Source organism: Bubalus bubalis, chromosome 16, assembly GCF_019923935.1.
Source record: "Bubalus bubalis isolate 160015118507 breed Murrah chromosome 16, NDDB_SH_1, whole genome shotgun sequence".
NCBI classification, from domain to species: domain Eukaryota; kingdom Metazoa; phylum Chordata; class Mammalia; order Artiodactyla; family Bovidae; genus Bubalus; species Bubalus bubalis.
The window spans coordinates 41089495-41106250 of NC_059172.1; the positions used below are offsets into that span (position 1 = coordinate 41089495).

Here is a 16756-nt window from a genome sequence, read left to right on the forward strand (position 1 = left end):
CCCTGGTTCCCAATAGCCTTTCCAGCCCTAGCTTGGTTGCCCTGCTACAGAGAGACTGGTCCCCTCTCTGACTCGCTCTCCTCCCCACCTATTGGTCCTACACCTGCGGAGGCAAGGCCTTGTGTGACCCCTTCGTGGGGGCAGCTGTGAACTGCTATGGGTCTTCCTGGGCTAAGGGTCTCCTACTCAGGACTTCACGATGTCCAGGATGGTGACCCCAGCTCATGTAAATGCAGCACTTCAGAGTGTAGATCTCAGCCTTGTGGCTGTCTCAGGAAACAGACCATCTCCATTTCCTGGAGGAGGACAGTGAGACAGAAGTAAGTGGAGCCATGATGCTGGACTTGGAACTTTCCACACCATGTTAGGCTGAGGAAGCATCCTGGCAAGGTCTGCATCAGGCAGAGTGGGGCTGGGGTCATCTTAGAAGGCTGGCTCTGCTCTTGGGGGCTTTCAGAGCCTAGCTGCCTGACTTTTGAGTCAATCTCATTGTGAATGAATTAATTGTTGTGCAACCTAGAGTGTGAGACAAGTTAATTACATAATTACTGCAAAATGACACATTATTTCATGGCTGCAATATGGTAACTCTGTTGGAAACAACTGTAATTGCCCAGAAACTGCATTCGAGTGGCTCCGTTATCTCTCGATAACCATGCAATTAACTTGCATCACAACTTTATCTGTGGCAAACTCCGAAGTTAGGAGTTGGGTTCTTGGGGGTGGGCACAGCCATCCTAGACCTCAGGGCCCAGGGAGGGTCTGGCACTGGGGACTCTGCTACAGTCCAGAGAAATAATTTACTTGTTCATGTTGAGCAAGAAAAATCCCTCACTACGGACTTCAGCCTTCAGTTCACGCGCTCAGATCCATTCAGTCTCACATGGTCACATATGGACGACAGCCCCTGGTCTCACCAGACTCACTCAGAAATACTTCCTGCAGCCTCTCTTCTCTCTCAGATACAACATGGATACAGCTCCTTCACCGAAGGTGTGAGACCCAAAGAGGAGAACTCTTACCCCAAGATCCTTGGCCGTAGCGATCCCTTCCTGTGGACTGGGTCCCTGGCCACAAAATCATAGCTTAGAGACACAACCTCCTCCAAGAGCCCCCAAGAGCCCAGGTGTCCTCCCACATCACTCCAGGGGAGAAGCAGGCCTTGGGGCAGGTGACGTGAGGTCACAGTGCAGCCCCCGCTCCATCCAGGCAACAAGTCCCTTGTCCAGGAGTAGGCAGAGCTTGAAGCTGTGGGCTGACTTCCTCTGGGCTCTGGTCTGTGGCCAGGATAAAAACAGTCCCTGGGGAAGGGGGAGTGAGTGGCCTGATGGTTGGAGGAGCCCATCCATTCGGCCTTCTCTGTTTCGGCTTTGGATCCAAGGAGGCTCTCTCTTTAATACTGCTCAGTGATACCTTTTCAGTTCCAGGCCATGTGCTTGGCACTGTGGCTACAGCCAGGGCCTCACTCGGTCACTGGTTGTCTGGCTATCTTCCGGTCTGAGTACCTGCCAGCTACCTGGCTGTCCCTACCTATCTCTGCCGACACACCCACCTATGTGTGTGTCTATCTCTTCTTCTTGTCAGCACACGTATCTGTCTGTGTGCAGTTGACTTGTCTGTCTGACTCTCTGGAGTCATCCCAAACAGTCCTGTGTCTGCTGGAGGAAACGGGCCTGTCCCGGGTCTCCCCGTGGCATTTGTCCTCACCTTGATGTGATCTGTTTGTTTTCTTGGCTTTCCCCCTCGTCCTCAAGGGCACGGACTGTGTCCTATCCATGATTCATCCTCATGTCTGGTACTTGCAGCACAGGGCTGAGACAGAGCGGATTAAGGTTTGCCGACTGAATGAATGAAAGCCTCCAGCATGCGTGGGTTGAGTTACAGAGAAAAGGGATTTTCTCTCTCACCCAGAGGAGCAGAATGCCAAGACCCAGGCTGTAAGGAAGAGACAGCAAATGCTGTTCGTCCCCCTGAAGGTGAAGAGAGGTTTCAGGATTGCGCTCCCATCGTAGGGAGCCTGGGATTTGGGGTCTTACCACGGAGGTAGATCAGAGCTGGGTCCCTGACTGAGCAGTGTAGGGGGGATGTAACACAGGATCCCAGGGAAGGGAAGTTTTCATCTGGGGGCCAGGGTATATGGTTGCCAGAGGATGGGGAGTGGACAGCTTAGCTCCCACTTCTGGTTGGGGGGTACTGGGGGTTGTCCCTTCCCCTCCAGCTTTTCTCGTAAAGCCCACCTGGAACTGCCTTGCCCCACAACAGCACACGCTAGAGCCCCCACGTCCTGCTCTAGGGCCCTCCTCCCTGCCAAGAACTGAGGGAGGGCCTTGTTTTACTCCCAAGCTGAGGGGAGGGTCCCCCAGGTCTGTGTCAGTCATGTGATCAATGCAGAGTAACCTCCCCGGAAACATTCATAAGTTTAATCCACGCCAGTAATAAAATCGCATTACATTTCTCATAAAATAAATGTTCCCATTTATATACAGAAGACAGACTGTACAGGCCCAGCCTGGCCCCAGGAGGGGTCACACACAGACGGGCAGCGGCGGAGGGAGGGCCGTCCCTCCCATCGAGGACGGAGGAGTTCTCATCGGCAGGAGAGCGGCTGGCCGGCCAGGCAGGTGGGCAGGCGGGTGGATGGACAGACAGACGGGCCTGGAGGCCAGGTGCTGGGCGTTACTGAACGTGGGAGTCAAAGGTGCCATTAAGCTGCCCCTCCTCATAGTCCATCTGACATAAGATCATGTTGTTCTTCAGGAAGAATTTGTCTCCCACACAAAATCTGGAAAATCCAAGCAGGAGAGAGAGGCCATGGTGGGGTCCCAGTGGATGGTAGGAGCTCCAGACAGGATGCCACCCGGCCCAGGAGGAGGACATATGGGCAATGAGGTCCTGGGGAGTCTGAGCTTTCCAGAGAGGATCCCAGAAAGTCCCAAGCAAACCCAGCCAGTCACCCTGGGTCAGCCCAGCCCTCGGCCAGATCCACAGCCCAAGCCACAGGCTTCCACTGCTGGGTCCCTCGTGGGGTGGGGGCAGGGGTGGGCTTGGTGGGAAGGTGTAGAAATGATGCCCAAGAGAGGGAGAAAGAGAGATGGACAAAGAGATAGGAAAAGACCAAGCGAGGAGAGGGAAGGAGAGAGGCAGAGATGGAGAAAGAAGAAGGGATAAAATGGCTGACTTTTCCAACCCTCTGTTCCCCACCCCACCTTAAGGAGATGGCTCAGTGAAGGGCATTTGTCTTCTAAACAGAATCTGTGGGTTTCCAGGAAGAGGTGACCCTGTCCCACCATCTTCCCTCTAACCTAAAGAAGGCCCTGCCCCTCCCAGTCCTCCTCAAGCACTGGAGGATTCAGCCCTTCCCCCAAAGATGTCCCCGGGGGTCGGGGGTCGGAGGCCTTGAGTGGGACCCCAGGGTCACAGGCCTGGTCCCAGCCAATCCCACTTCAACCACCAGGTGGCGCTGCAACTTCACTGAGCCCCCCTGGCAGTGGGTCTGGGCATAGCCCCAAACCAGTGTTCCCTGCAGGTCCCCCGGGACCTCAACCTCTGGGAGCATTCGTATGAGCTCTTTCCTAACTTTGGGGGTCCTGAGCAAAGGGCCTTCTGGGGGTTGGCCCCTATTCGGGGCTGAAGGGCTCTGGTTCCTTAGGTCCCCAGGGTCTCCCACAGGGCGGGGCGGGGCACAGAGTAGGGGCCAAAAGACCAGAAAGAAGGCTGGGCTGGAACCAGAATCACAGGAATGAGTGACAGTTCCCCAGGGGTATTTCACTGGCCAGGTCTGGGAACCCCTTCTCACCAGAACGTCCATGCGTGTATCTGCATGTAGCACACAGGGCACAGGACACACACAGGGCTCTTGTGCACATACATTTAAAACACACGTGCACAGGCATACTCACCCATCACACACACACAGCACACACAGACCCGCCTTGTATACAGACATTTAAAAATACAGTCATGGACACAACACACAATGTACACACAGCCCATGCATGGCCCTGTCCATCACGTTTGCACAGAGATGAACTCCACACACGAGTACACATGTGACAGTATTAGAGCACACACATTTGGCTAGAGGGCTCAGGCATACATAAAACACACACATGCATGTACATACTTACAACAACATGCAACAGAACCTGCGCTTGCATGCGTGCCTCTATGGCACTCCTGGTCTGTGGCAGCAGGTGTCAGCTAGGGTCTGCTGAGTGTGTTGGGCCTGGTACAGACCAGCACTCACCTCTGGTTGCAGAGCTGGCAGGCGAAGCAGTCGAGGTGATATACGTTGTCCCGGGCCCGCATCACCATCTCAAAGGCTGGAATCAGCTTGCTGCAGGCAGCGCAGTTTCCTGTGGTGCCAAAGAGCCTGCAGAGGGAAGGGTGCAGAGGGCTCAGGGGCCTGTGGGGGGCTGTGGGGGGCAGGGGAGTTGCCTCAACTTGGGGGCCCACCTGCCCCCTACCCCTGTAGTTCAGCAGGTGGGCCCCGGGCCAGAAGGAAGACGCACAGATGACAGTGTCTAACTTCTGCTAAGAGAGCAGGCTTCAGAGAAATTGACACAGTCACTCAGGAAGGAGCCTGTGGGGACTCGGGAGTTGGTTGATATGCCTGTCCCCCCGCTTCGCTGACAATGAGGGCTCCCACTGGGTCTCTCAAGCACCTGGGGACACCAGAACAGTAGGCCGGGCCCTGAGCAAGGATTCTAGGCTTACACAAGCTCAAACTTAGACACAGTCTGCCAGTCATGGGCTGTGTGTCCTTAAGCAAGTCATTGAGTTTCTCTGAGCCTGATTTATTTCAACTGTAAAATGGGGACTTAAACATAGCCTTCACAGGCTTGTTGTGAAAACTGTAACCTCTTAGCCACAGCTCCTTTAGTAAATGCCTACATAGCATTTGCTATATGCCAGGTGCTAATCTAGGGGCTCTTCAAAGACCAAGTCATTAAATCCTGACAACAACACTATGGGGTGGTCTTTTTCTGCTACTGACTCATGGTGTGACTTGCCTAACTCCCTTGAGCCTCAGTTTACCCTTCTTTAAAATGGGGATGCTGGGCTAGATGATCCTGTTTAAAGATGCTTCTAAAACAGGACTGATGCCAAAAGGAAGTTTCAAGGACATCTGGCACAATGCCTCTTTGGGGCAGGCACCCCTCTTCTTGGCTGTTGATTGCAAAGCTCTAAGGACAGGGAACTCACTCCCTCCCCATGCAGGCCTGCCCTTGACTGGACATTCCAGGGGTATGTGCCAGCCAGGCTCCTCCTCGCTTCCCTTCTGCACAATGGCAGAGCGAGCCCCAAGTGAGGCAAGGGACCAAGAGGCAGGCAGGACGCCCTCTAATCCCTGATTTGTCCAGCTCAAGCTCAGGCGCCTGCAGATGAACGTAGCTCCATTATTCATCAGCCTGAGTTGCCTGGTGGCTCAGATTAAGGCATACAAAGGCTGGGCCACAACATCGGCCTGCCAAGGGGGGCCTTTCTGGCCACCAGTCCAATGAGAAGTCACTGCAGAGGGGCAGGTTCTGGACAGCCATTCTCTGGGACTGAGCAACTCAAGGAAGCCCCACAGGCCCCCTGGCCTACTGGCCCAGGTGGCCTCAGAGTCATTCCTGGGCCTCTGCCAGAGCCCAGGAAAATATCTTCAGGCTCCAATAGCTGGCAGAGCCCAGGGTGATTATGGATGCATTGACCTTATAGATGAGCCCCTCCTGCACTGTGGCCACCCCTGGCCAGGTCAGCTGGTCTGCCATCTCCCCTCAGCCCGGTTGGGTTAGCCCCCAGGTGATGTCCTAAACCTCCAGACTTGGAGGCCGCTTCCAGGTTGCCGAGGGGCGAGTCCCAATGCCTAACCCCTCCTCTTGGCCTCAGCATCTCTCCTCCAGCCCCAGTCTGAGTCACACATCTTGGTTTACAGCACCACTTAAAAAAAACAAAAACAAAACAAAACATCCTGCAAAGGCAGAAGGTGTAGGCAGGTAAATCTTAGGCTCTTTGGGTAAGTAGGGGAGCCTCTGCTGATAATCGCACCCTCCCCCGCAACAAGCCCAGTCCTGAGTAGAGGGAGCCCCAAGAAACCCTGGGCACGACCTACTAATTAATGCGATGGGCCTTCCTTCCCCACAAGGCCCGGCCACCACCCAGCAGCCTGCATGGGAGCCAAATGCAGATGCTGGGTCTAAGCCAAGGCCCCTGCTTGGTGGCCTCCTTCCAGCCTTGCTGATGTCATAGATGGCCTAAGGGAGGGTTAACTGGGGGAGGCAGCCCCAGGGAACAGGATGCAGGTTGTAGGGGAGGGGTGGGTTGGAACTCTGAAGAATGCAAAGTGGGGAAGTGTTGGTATTTTCACTATCTACAGAAGAGTAAACTGAGACTGGGGAAAGAGGTGCAGAACTAGTTTAAACCCAGGTTTTTAAGCTCCAACATCAGTGGCTCTGCCAGGGTCTGGTTACCTACCAGACTCTGCAGGCATGGGGGTGTCTAATCCCAGGGCCCACCTGGAAGATGGGGAGCTGGGCCCTGGGGAGATTGAGGAGGAAACCAGCAGGCCAGGGGAGCCCAGGGAAGTTGGAACTCCCCTACTTGCTCCTGGAAGTTCCTTCACTGCATCCCTTCCTCGATTCCAGGGACAGGGTGGGTCAGAAGCGCCTGGCAAAGGCAGAGGCAGAACCATGTTGATGCCCTTGGGAGGCTCCTCTTGGATGCCCGATGGTTAGAGACAGGCCCGCCCTGGACAAGTGCTGGGCACTGAGTCCCAGGGGCGGGGCAGGGGCCGGGATGTGCGTAGACTGGGTATGGGGGCTGAAGCAGGGCAGAGCAGTGCCAGCCGTGGAGAAGGGGGCTCGCGGGGTGGCCGGGCCGGGGTGCGTGCGGGGCGGGGGAGGCCGCCCACCTCAGGTAGTCACGCCGGCACAGGATGAGGTTGGCCTTGGTGTAGAGCGTGGAGCCCACCTCGCCCAGGCGGCAGTCACAGCAGGCGCACTTGAGGCAGTCCTCGTGCCAGTACTGGTCCAGCGCCTTCAGCAGGTAGCGGTCCTTGATCTTGCGGTTGCAGCCCGCGCAGCCCTTCTGCTTCCCTTTGGGCTGGACGGAGAGCATCGGCACACCTGTGGATGGACAGACAGATGGACATGGCGGGCGCTGTGGCTCAGGACATGTCCCTCTGCTTCTTTCTGCTGCCCCATCCCAGGATCCCTCCCCATCTCCTTGGCAACCACCTCTTCTGGCCTTGGGTCCCACGCCGTGGGGCTGCAAGGCACAGCCTCCTCCCCTGGCCCATGAAGGTCCCTCCAGAAGCTGCAGGAGCCCCAAGTCTGCTCAGCTGCAGGCACACAACCAGCCCCAGGGCCCAGCCTCCCCGAGTCACCCCTCTCCATCCAGCCACTGTCCCCTGTGCTGTGTGACCCACCGTACACCCGAGGCCTCCTCAGGCAGCCCCATCTCATCAGCTCTTCCAGCAGCCCTGAGAAGCTGGTCATGGGCTTGGGTTCCACTAGGACTCCTAGATTTGTTTGCCACCTCAGGACATCCTCACACTGCAGTGTGCTTTTTATTTTAACCGGACACATCAGATTAAAGCCTCTTGGTTGTGGGAGTGTCAAGAAGAAAGTGGGGTGCTCCTGTGATACTCCTGGGGGCACAGGAGTTCTGGAGCTCCTGGCTGGTGCTGGGAGACAGACGGCGCTGGCCTAGTTGGTGGCCTCCCTAGGAATGTTTCTGCATGTGTGCCTGCTCAGTTGCTAAGTCGTGTCCAACTCTGTGATCCTGTGGACTGTAGCCCGCCAGGCTGTGTCCATGGGATTCTCCAGGCAAGAATACTGGAGTGGGTTGCCATTTCCTGTTCCAGTGGAACTTCCCGACCCAGGGATCAAACCTATGTCTCCTGCATCTCCTGAATTGGCAGGCTGATTCCTGCTGGGCCACCTGGGCAGCCCCCAGGAATGTTTCTAGCTGGATTCAAACTTCCTACCTGCCCTGGGCTGAGGAAGGGGAGTTTCAGTGCCTCTGCATCCTTCCTCGTCTTACCAAAGTAAGAATCTTGGAGACTCTGGCCAGCTCCCAGGGTCCATATGAACTTCCCAGCATACAAGAAGATGGTGAGTACAGAGGACAGGAATCTCAGCATGGCCTTGCCTGGAGGAGGGGCAGACCACCCAGCAGCAAGCAAGTGCACTCACATGCAACCCACATACACTGGTACCGCATGCAGTGGCCTTGTATGTGCACAGAGGCATGGCTCCTAGGGCCCCAGCCCTAAGGCCGCAGGGAGGGGAGGTTGAGAAGGAGGTGGGGGCAGATGTCCCCAGGGGACCTGGGCATCCATGCGGAGCCCTGAGGCTTGGGTGTGGTGAATTCCAGGCTTGGATGGAAATACAGGGAGTCTCAGAGACAGGCTGGACAGCGGGGTTGCCTGTGACACCTGTCTAAGAGCCCCTCACAGGGGTGATGGGGGTAGGGGGTGTTCCTTCCCTGACTAGGGCACTGCTAGGTTGAGGGGTCGCCTCTGGAGGGAAGAGCCCACTTCTTCCTGCCCCCTCAGTTTTCCAACAAGCCCCTGAAGGCTCCCTCTTCCTGGGCCCATATTCTCCAAAGGACCTGCGTACTCTCCAGGCTCTGGGTTCAGTTCCAGTTCCAGGGCACCCCTCCTCTCAGCCCTCCCCCTCACTGCACCCCCCGCCACCAACCATTCCCTTCCTTCCTCCAAGGGTGACCCTTCCTCATGCTTCAGGAGAGAAGTAGCTTCCAAAGGACCTCAGTCTCAGAGTCCACAGATGTCAGGTTAGACGGGCCCCCGGAGTTCTTACAGGCAAATGCTCTCATTCCACAGGTGGGGAAACTGAGACCCAGACGGGCCAAACGGCTCATGTAAGCCCCGCATCAAGTTGGCCTCAGGGGTCCTGCGTCCCTCCTGTGCTCTTCTCGCCCCGCTGCCTCCTCTGGGAGAGGGGGCGGCCCTGGAGAACCCAGGATCAGCAAGACAGGCGAGGGCAGTGTGGAGGCCAACCAGGCTTCCTGTGCTGGGCTCCTCCCTCCCCCAGTCCCCGCAGGGCCCATCTGTTAGCTGGGAAGTCCGTTGCCTCATTTCCTTAATGCAGCTCTAAAGGTTAATTGGTCTGAGAGAGTGATGGGGCTCAGGTTGGCTGCATCCTCAGGCCTGCCTGCGTCTCCGCTGACAGGGGCCAGCCCGGTCAAAGAACTCTGAGGAGCCCAGAGAGGCTGGCTGGGGAGCAGACACACCCGCGAGCTAAGGGGGGCCCAGGGGGCCCTTCCAAGGCCTGGCCTACAGGGACCAAGTGCGGGAGGGATTCAAAGAGCTGGGTGTGGGAAGATCTGGGGGCTCCCGAGGGCAAAACTGTCCCTGGGGCCTGTGGAGGGAGAGCCAGCCAGCATAGCTATGCATATAAATTCCAGCTTGGAAAACCCCAGGCAAAGCCTCTATCCAGTCTCCCTAAGGCTGATTTCCCTCTCGTTCCCCTGGGCTGGCAGCAGGCCTGGCTCCCTTCCCAGACATGCTGGGCCCTCCGGGGGCTCTACACTTGTGCTTTCACTGCTGCGGGGTTTGGGGGTGGCTGGAACTTCCTTACTCAGGGGATGTATCTGGCCCACTAAATTATACCAAATGAAGGGGGATCCCAGCACTAGGAGTGTCTGTCCTGCTCCATATTCCATCTGGCTTGACTCCTGGAGAGGCTAAGCCTGCAGTGCTATAGACCACATGGTAGCTGGTAATTCTATCGCCGCTGGGACGGGGCACCTAGAGGACCCAGGGAGGTTATGCGGAGTGAACCCACATGCTGCCCCAGGTCCCCAGCCTGGCATAAAGTGGGGGCTCTGGAAGGCCTGAACACCCCGCTCCAGGCAGGCTGCTTATCTGGACACTGCTTTCTGGGCCCTGGAGAACTCTAAAGAAGCCATGTGGCTCCTGTTAGTGTCTGACGTCCACTGAGACATGGAACATTAGGGTCAGCCTGGCCGAGGAGGTCCCAGAGCATCCGCGGACTTTGCGCTTTCTCTGCCTAGCAAGTCTGAGGTCCTGGGAGAAGTCTGACTCAACCCTCCCTTCTTTAGGGAGCACTCACGCTATTTGCTCTCCCTGGGCTGGTCCAGGAGACTTGAAAACACCCCTGGCAAGGTGAAAGGGCTTTAAGGAGGACATCTATGGTCCCTTTTTCCCCAGATGGAGCAAGATGCTCCCCAGAGGGTCCGGGCTCTTCATCCCTGTCCTCCCTCCCCAGCCCCCTTCCAGCCTGCCAGTCGGCCCTGCAGACACCTCTTCCCTCCCTCCCTCCCCTGCCCGGCTCTGGGAGCTGAGCCTCAGGCCATGCACTTTCCATTAAGGAGATAGCATCCTTTTGCTGAAGTCCATTTGGGATCCATTTTAGTGTTATCTAAAAATCAAATCTACATGGTAATCCTTTTAATGTACTCCTGACTTTAGAAAAAAACAGCTTTGCGCTCCTTCAGGAAAGGTTTTAAAGCATTACCCAGTAATTACTACTCACCCATGAAAACACTGATATTTTACAATGGATGGTGTTTGCCCCTGCATGCGCGTGCAGGCTCACGCTCAGACACACACACACACACACATACACACAGGACCCAACAAAATAAACTAATTCACTCAGCTCGAGTGTTCCCCTAAATCTTGGGGTGTGCAGGGAGATATTTGACAGGAGATGAGCCCAACCCTTACCCTATCCCTATGCTGGTCAGGCTGAATCCCTGGGCGGGCTGATGCAGGAAGAAGGCAGGCTCCCAGTCTGACTCATTCGGCTGCCAGACACTAACCCTCAGCTCTTTAATCTGGGGAAAAGCCAGACAGTCCGGGTGACCAGGAGGGACTGCCAGAGGTCATTCAGCTCTTCCCACACCCCACAGAGTGGTCTGCCAGGCCACACCCAAGTCCTCAGCAACTCTTGCCACCTACCCCCGGCCAGCCTGCCCCTCAGATCGGACTTTTCCAAAGTGCCAAGGCCACAGGCTCCTGGGCCCACCCATGCCTCCAGTTTGGAGAGCAGGCTAAGCCCAGCTGTGGAGCACTTTCTCCGCTCCTAGTGATCTCAAGGGCCGGTCCGCCTCCCCAGAATGCCAACCCCATTCAGCCCCGGGTCACTCCACATTATGCTCTGTGGCTCCCCTGCTGGAAGCCACTGTGGCCACCACCCAGAACTCCACCTGGTATTTGAGGACCCCCCCCACTGCCTGGCTCTGCTGGTTCCACTCCCTGCAGAATCCAGGAATAACATTCCCTTTCCATCCTGCAAATGGAGTTTGTCTGCTTCTGCCCCAGAGCCTTCCTTTCACCACTGCTCCAGGAAGAACAATGCCTGGTCCTGCCCACCCGACTCTTTTCCAGAGGTCAGGGTCAGCAGTGGAGCTGAGGCTAAGAGCCTAGAGCCTGAACTCAGAAAGCCTACTTTCCAGTCTGGGAACTGTCCCAAGTCACTGGAGGGCCTGGTGCAAATCCCTTTACCTTTCCAACTGTCCTCTGTGAAATGGGGCCATACCAGTTTCCTTCCACCAGGCTGTGGTGAGGACAGAATAAGGTTCTGCATAGGAAGCCCCAGCCCCGAGTCTGGCCACTGGCTGCGACTGACAAATAGGAGCCTATTGTCAACATGCACCCTGGGAAGTCTTCCCTGTTCTGACACTTGTTTTCTTGCTCTTTAACTTTTTATCTTGTCAACACTTCAAACTTCCAGGTTTTGCAAGAACAGAAAGAATTCCTGTATATTCTTTACCCCAAACCTCTAAATATGAACTTTTTTAACCATATTTACTTTATCCTTCCCTGTTTATCTATGCAGCTACCTCCTTCCCTCCCTATAATTCTTTTCCTGACTCAGTGGAGAGTTGGTTTCAGTAATGAAGCCCCTGTACCACTTAAAACTTTGGTGTGATTTCCTAATAGAAAGGACAGTCTCTCACGTGACTCCAGTACAATGATCAAAGCCAGAAAATTACCACTGATCTAATACTATTATCCATCCATTCAGATTTCATCAGTTCCCCCAATAGTATCTGTTACGGGAAAATAAAAGTCTGGATCATGCATTTCATTCAGTCGTCAAGTTCAGTCTACTTGAATCTGAAAGAATTCCTAAGCCCTTCTTTGTGTTTCAAGACACTGGCATCTTTGAAGAGTACAGGCCAGTTATTACGGAGTTTCCTTCAATTTGGTTTTATCTGACACCTTTGACTATATGACCTTAACTGCTCTGTGGTTCTTTGTTATAAAACAAATATGAGAATAGCACTCCTAGAGCTTCGGTGAGGAATCCGGGAGCTAATCCACATGAAGTGCTCTGGACTAACCGAACCTGGCAGTCCAGAGCTAGCCCTGATTAGTGTCAGCCCATTCAGCACATGGGGAAGAATGCCATTAGTCACAGCTCCATCTCAGGGCCCTACAACCCGTGATGGACACATTTTGAGGAGGATCACTTGATTTGAACGTGCCACCATGGTTAAAGTCATACAGGCGCTGACTAGAGTCGAGCCTTACCCAAAGCATTGTCTAGTGGCCACTGCAAACGTGTACAGGAGGAGATCAGCCGCGTCTATCTGACAGACAGCTTCAGGGACCAGTTGGGGGCAGATGGGGGCTGTGGCAGCTCAAGGGGTGCCAGCTCAGGGCAGGTCCCGCTGGCTGCCCTGGGAGGCCTGGGACACAGGCAGGTGTGGGCTTGGGATTTCACGTCATCGCCCCACATACCTCGGTACTGTTTCAAAACCACTTTCACACAGCACAACACAGCTGCCCAGCACAGAGCTAGGCCTCCCTTTCTCACCCGAGGGGCCGGCAGGGAGCCAGAGCTGGACTCTCCTGGGGGCTAAGGGTATTCTGGAGGGAGATATCTATGATTGAAAACTTAGCAGTGCTTGCCTCCCAACTGCCTTATGAGACGGTACCCTGATTATTTTCATTTTGTTATTTTTTACACACCACGTGGACCCCATTCCTGTCCACTGTTGACACCTTCGCCTCCCTTGAACTTGTCCTCGGCTCTGTTGGTGGTGTGGGGCATCCGCTCCTGCAGCAGGCCGACGGAGCAGGGGCTCCATGGACCAGCTCCTGTCTGGTCTCCTGTGCAGAGCCCTGGTCTTGATCCTGGATAAGTCATTGCGTCTCTCAAGGCCTGTTGGTCTCCCCACCTGCACGGTGGGAATGACTCTAGCATGTACTTCCAGGATGTCCTCAGGCACATGTAGGATAACACCTGGCATTAAATGCACCTCTCTTCACAGAAACTAGCAAATGCCCTTGAAGATGAAAACGATTTCCATTTTAACAATGGGAAAACTGAGGCACTGGAAAGGTTGTGACTTGTCGTAGGTCATACAGAGCTGGGATTTGAAGCCCAGCAGCCTGTCTTCAGGATTCATCTGCTCTGATGTCGGGCTGGGCACTGCTCACCTAGAGCTGCTAGCAACCCAGGAGGCAGACATCACAGAGGTCAGGAGGCACGGAAGGTACGCAGATGCAGGTCACACCTACAAACATACATAGCTGCACACAGACTTTCACACGCACACGTAATCGCACACTTGCAAACTAGGTCCATAAGAGGCAGGGCCACATCTGTTTATTCTCCCCAGAACAACGTTATTCCAGGCTCCGGCACAGTGCGAGCATTAGTAGGTGCTCAGTAAATCTCATGAAAAGACATACCCCTGCATCCAAGCACATGCACGCACGGGTGTCACGTAAATAAACACACATACACTCGAGTGGTCATATGATCGTTGACTGTCTTTTAAAAAAACAACATATCAGGACTTCCCAGGTGGCGCAGTGGATAAGAATCTACCTGCCAATGCAGAGGACATGGGTTCGATCCCTGGACCAGGAAGATTCTACACGCTGTGGAGCAACTACGCCCGTGTGCCACGACTACTAAACTCCGCGTGCCCCAGGGCCCGCAAGAGTAGCCCCCATGCTCCGCAACTACAGAAAGCCCTCGTGCACCAATGAAGACCCAGCGCAGCCACAGATAAATAACATTATATTAAAAAAAACCCCACAACATATCCAAAAAGTGGACTGTAGCTCAAAATCAAGCTCTGATTTGAACAAAACCCACAAGTAAGAAGCCTGGTGCTCTGTTCTCAATACCACATTCCCCAGGAAATGGAGGTACACAAGCCCTGAGGTTTTGCCCATACGGACCCACATGAAGTGGCTGACATTATCCAGAAGTGATCAGTCTACACTCATCATCCCCACGTCAGCTGCCAGAGGCTAGGGTCTGGGTCCCTGCCACCTGCAAGGTGCCTGTACCCAGCAGCGTCCACACCTGGGCCTGGAACTGCAATGTAGGATCCCAAACACAGCCAGCCGGTGGCCCCTCCTCAGCATCAATCCCGTTTAATAAGGAAATTTGAAAGTGTAATCTAATTCTGCAGAATCTCTTTAAGTCTCGTTTTCTCAGAAGTAACTTCATTTCACACAGACACATCCAGCCTTGTGTGAAGGCCTCCATTTCACACCCGTTTTATCTCCACAATTTCTCATCTGACTGCACTCCTATCCTAGGGCCTTGCCATGCGCCAGGCGAGGCCTGAACTAATAGCATTTCCTACTCACTTGGACTCAAAAGCCAATGAGAACAACTGTTGAAGCACGCGGCTACAGCCACCTAGAGCACGCTCATCACCACCTCTGTGCGCACACCTCCTTACAGGAGGCGGCTGCGCACTGGGTTCAATGAGGGAGGGATGTGGGGCTCCCGTGACCTCCAACTCCCCGTGGTGGGGGCTCGGCTCCTGGGATGCCGGACAGTGCAGTGGGGGGACTGGCCCCTTCGACTCTGGAGGACAGGAAGGCCATGTAGACCCTGACAGTGGTCCACACAGAGAGACGGACTCAGCTGACTCCATCACTCCCCAGCCCAGGCTCAATATATTCACCTGCTAAATGAGGACAGCCTACTTTAAAGGATTATTTAGAGTATCAAATTAGATAATGGACATGAAATGCTTATAACAACATTTAACAAAGTAGCTTTAAAAAAGTCAGCTAAGAAAACTTACGTACATCTGACAACCCAACAATTCTCTTCCGAAGTATGCACCCAAAGAGTGAGAGTTTATGTCCACCAAAAGAGACGCACAAGGATATTCCCAGCAGTTCTCAATAGCTCCAACCTGGAGACTGCACACATGTCCATCAACAGTAAAATGGATACTAAATTGTGCTATGATTATACAATGGAATAGTACACAACCATGACAAAGAATGGATCACCAATATACACAACAACATGGATGAATCAGACAGTATAATGTGGCACAAAAGAAGCAAGACAAAAAAGGCACACTGCGTCATTCTATTTGTATGAACTTCCCAAACAGAAAGCCGACCCATGGTGATCAACGTCAGAATGATGGCGTGTATCATCACCCGTCAGGAGACGTGAGGAAGCCTGCTGAGGGCCTGAAAATGTCCTTTATCTTGATCCTGGTGGTGTGTGAATGGGTGCATACATATGGAAAACGTCACTGAACAGTTGAGACTTGGGCCTTTTACTGCATATACATTATACCTGAGCAACAACAAAAAACTAAGAAGGCCCCTCAGTTGGGACTTTATATGTCTTTTCATAAAACCCACCATTTACCCACCGTTTACTACCTCTGTTGTCTCAGTGAATGCTCATTTTTACCCCAAGGCACTAAATGATTAACTCACTCAACAGAGGCCCAGAGAGGTTCAGGCTGTTGCCCAAGGTCAAACAGCTGGAAGGTGGGAGGGCAAGGATAGGAGCCCCAGCCTGCCAGATTCTCAGGATCAAGTTCTCACCCCTGCGCACACCCCATGGCCTCCCTGAACAGCCCGGGTGAAGAAGGCTTGCTGGAGCAGCTTCTGGGTTCTCCTGTGCAGCCTGAACAGGGGTAACTCTAGGGTGGGACTCTGGGGGCAAGCTTAGAGCAGGGTCTGGACTAAGAGCAGGAGGAGTGACGGGCAGGGCACTGTGCCCAGGCTCTGGCATGTCACAGGTTTCTCAGCTGTTGTCCTTCAGAAGCTGTGGCTGCTATAGGGTCTAGACAGGGCTTCTGGCTGGGCCAGCAAGGGGATGTGGACTGGAATCTAAGGACAGAGACGATTCAGTGGCTGGGAAGGGAGCAGAAAGGCTGTGTGGAGGCAGAGATGAGATGTTTGCCCTGCGGCCTTAAGAAAGACGAAGAAGCTTCACTGGGGAGGGCTGAGCTGTGAGAGGACAGACAGCTGGCGGCTCCTGACCCAGAGCTACAAGGGTTGGGGGAGCCTCAGTCAATAGCCAGGAGCTTCGTGTGAATGAGATGATTGGGGAAGTGGGGCCTGGAGAGGGGCCTAGCTAAGAAATTTAAAGGGGTCCAACAACACTTGCCATCTCTAAAGTGCCAAGTGCCTCTGGGTCTCCACAGTCCACCACAGTAGAGGCCGAAGGAAAGCACTGTCCAGTCCTGTCCCAAACATCTGCAGCCACGGTGGGTGCATTTGACCTCATGATAACACTCCACAATGAATGCCTACTACAGCCAAACGCTTTAGACTCCTTAACGCTCATCCTCCTAATGACCCCGAGGTCAGGGAAATCACAATCCTGCCCAAGGCAACCTGTGAGCCGCCGAGCAGGGCTTTGGACCCAGGCTGCTGGCCAGGAAGTGCCCCACCCCCTCCCTGCTCTTTCCAGAGGCAGCATCACATCATTTTTTTCCTAAGCAACAGGGAAAGTGAACTTCTGCTTGGACCCGATCTGGGCCTGGC

General features: G+C 54.4%; 1 protein-coding gene across 5 annotated transcripts in view; it reads right to left on the reverse strand.

The window, feature by feature from the left end:
• Positions 1-2406: 2406 nt before the first annotated feature.
• Positions 2407-16756, reverse strand: part of LMO1 (LIM domain only 1) — a 44380-nt gene continuing 30030 nt past the window's right edge. For 2 of the 5 annotated variants that reach the window (XM_025266604.3, XM_044929479.2), the window contains 3 exons: positions 6896-7109; positions 4247-4372; positions 2407-2782 (listed from right to left, as the gene is read on the reverse strand). In XM_025266604.3, the coding sequence (XP_025122389.1) occupies positions 2677-2782; positions 4247-4372; positions 6896-7109 (446 nt within the window). In that variant the 3' untranslated portion in view covers positions 2407-2676. Of the gene's footprint in view, positions 2783-4246; positions 4373-6895; positions 7110-8687; positions 9050-16756 lie in introns of those variants that run through there. The other 3 variants (XM_044929477.2, XM_044929480.2, XM_044929478.2) reach the window with 3 other exon arrangements.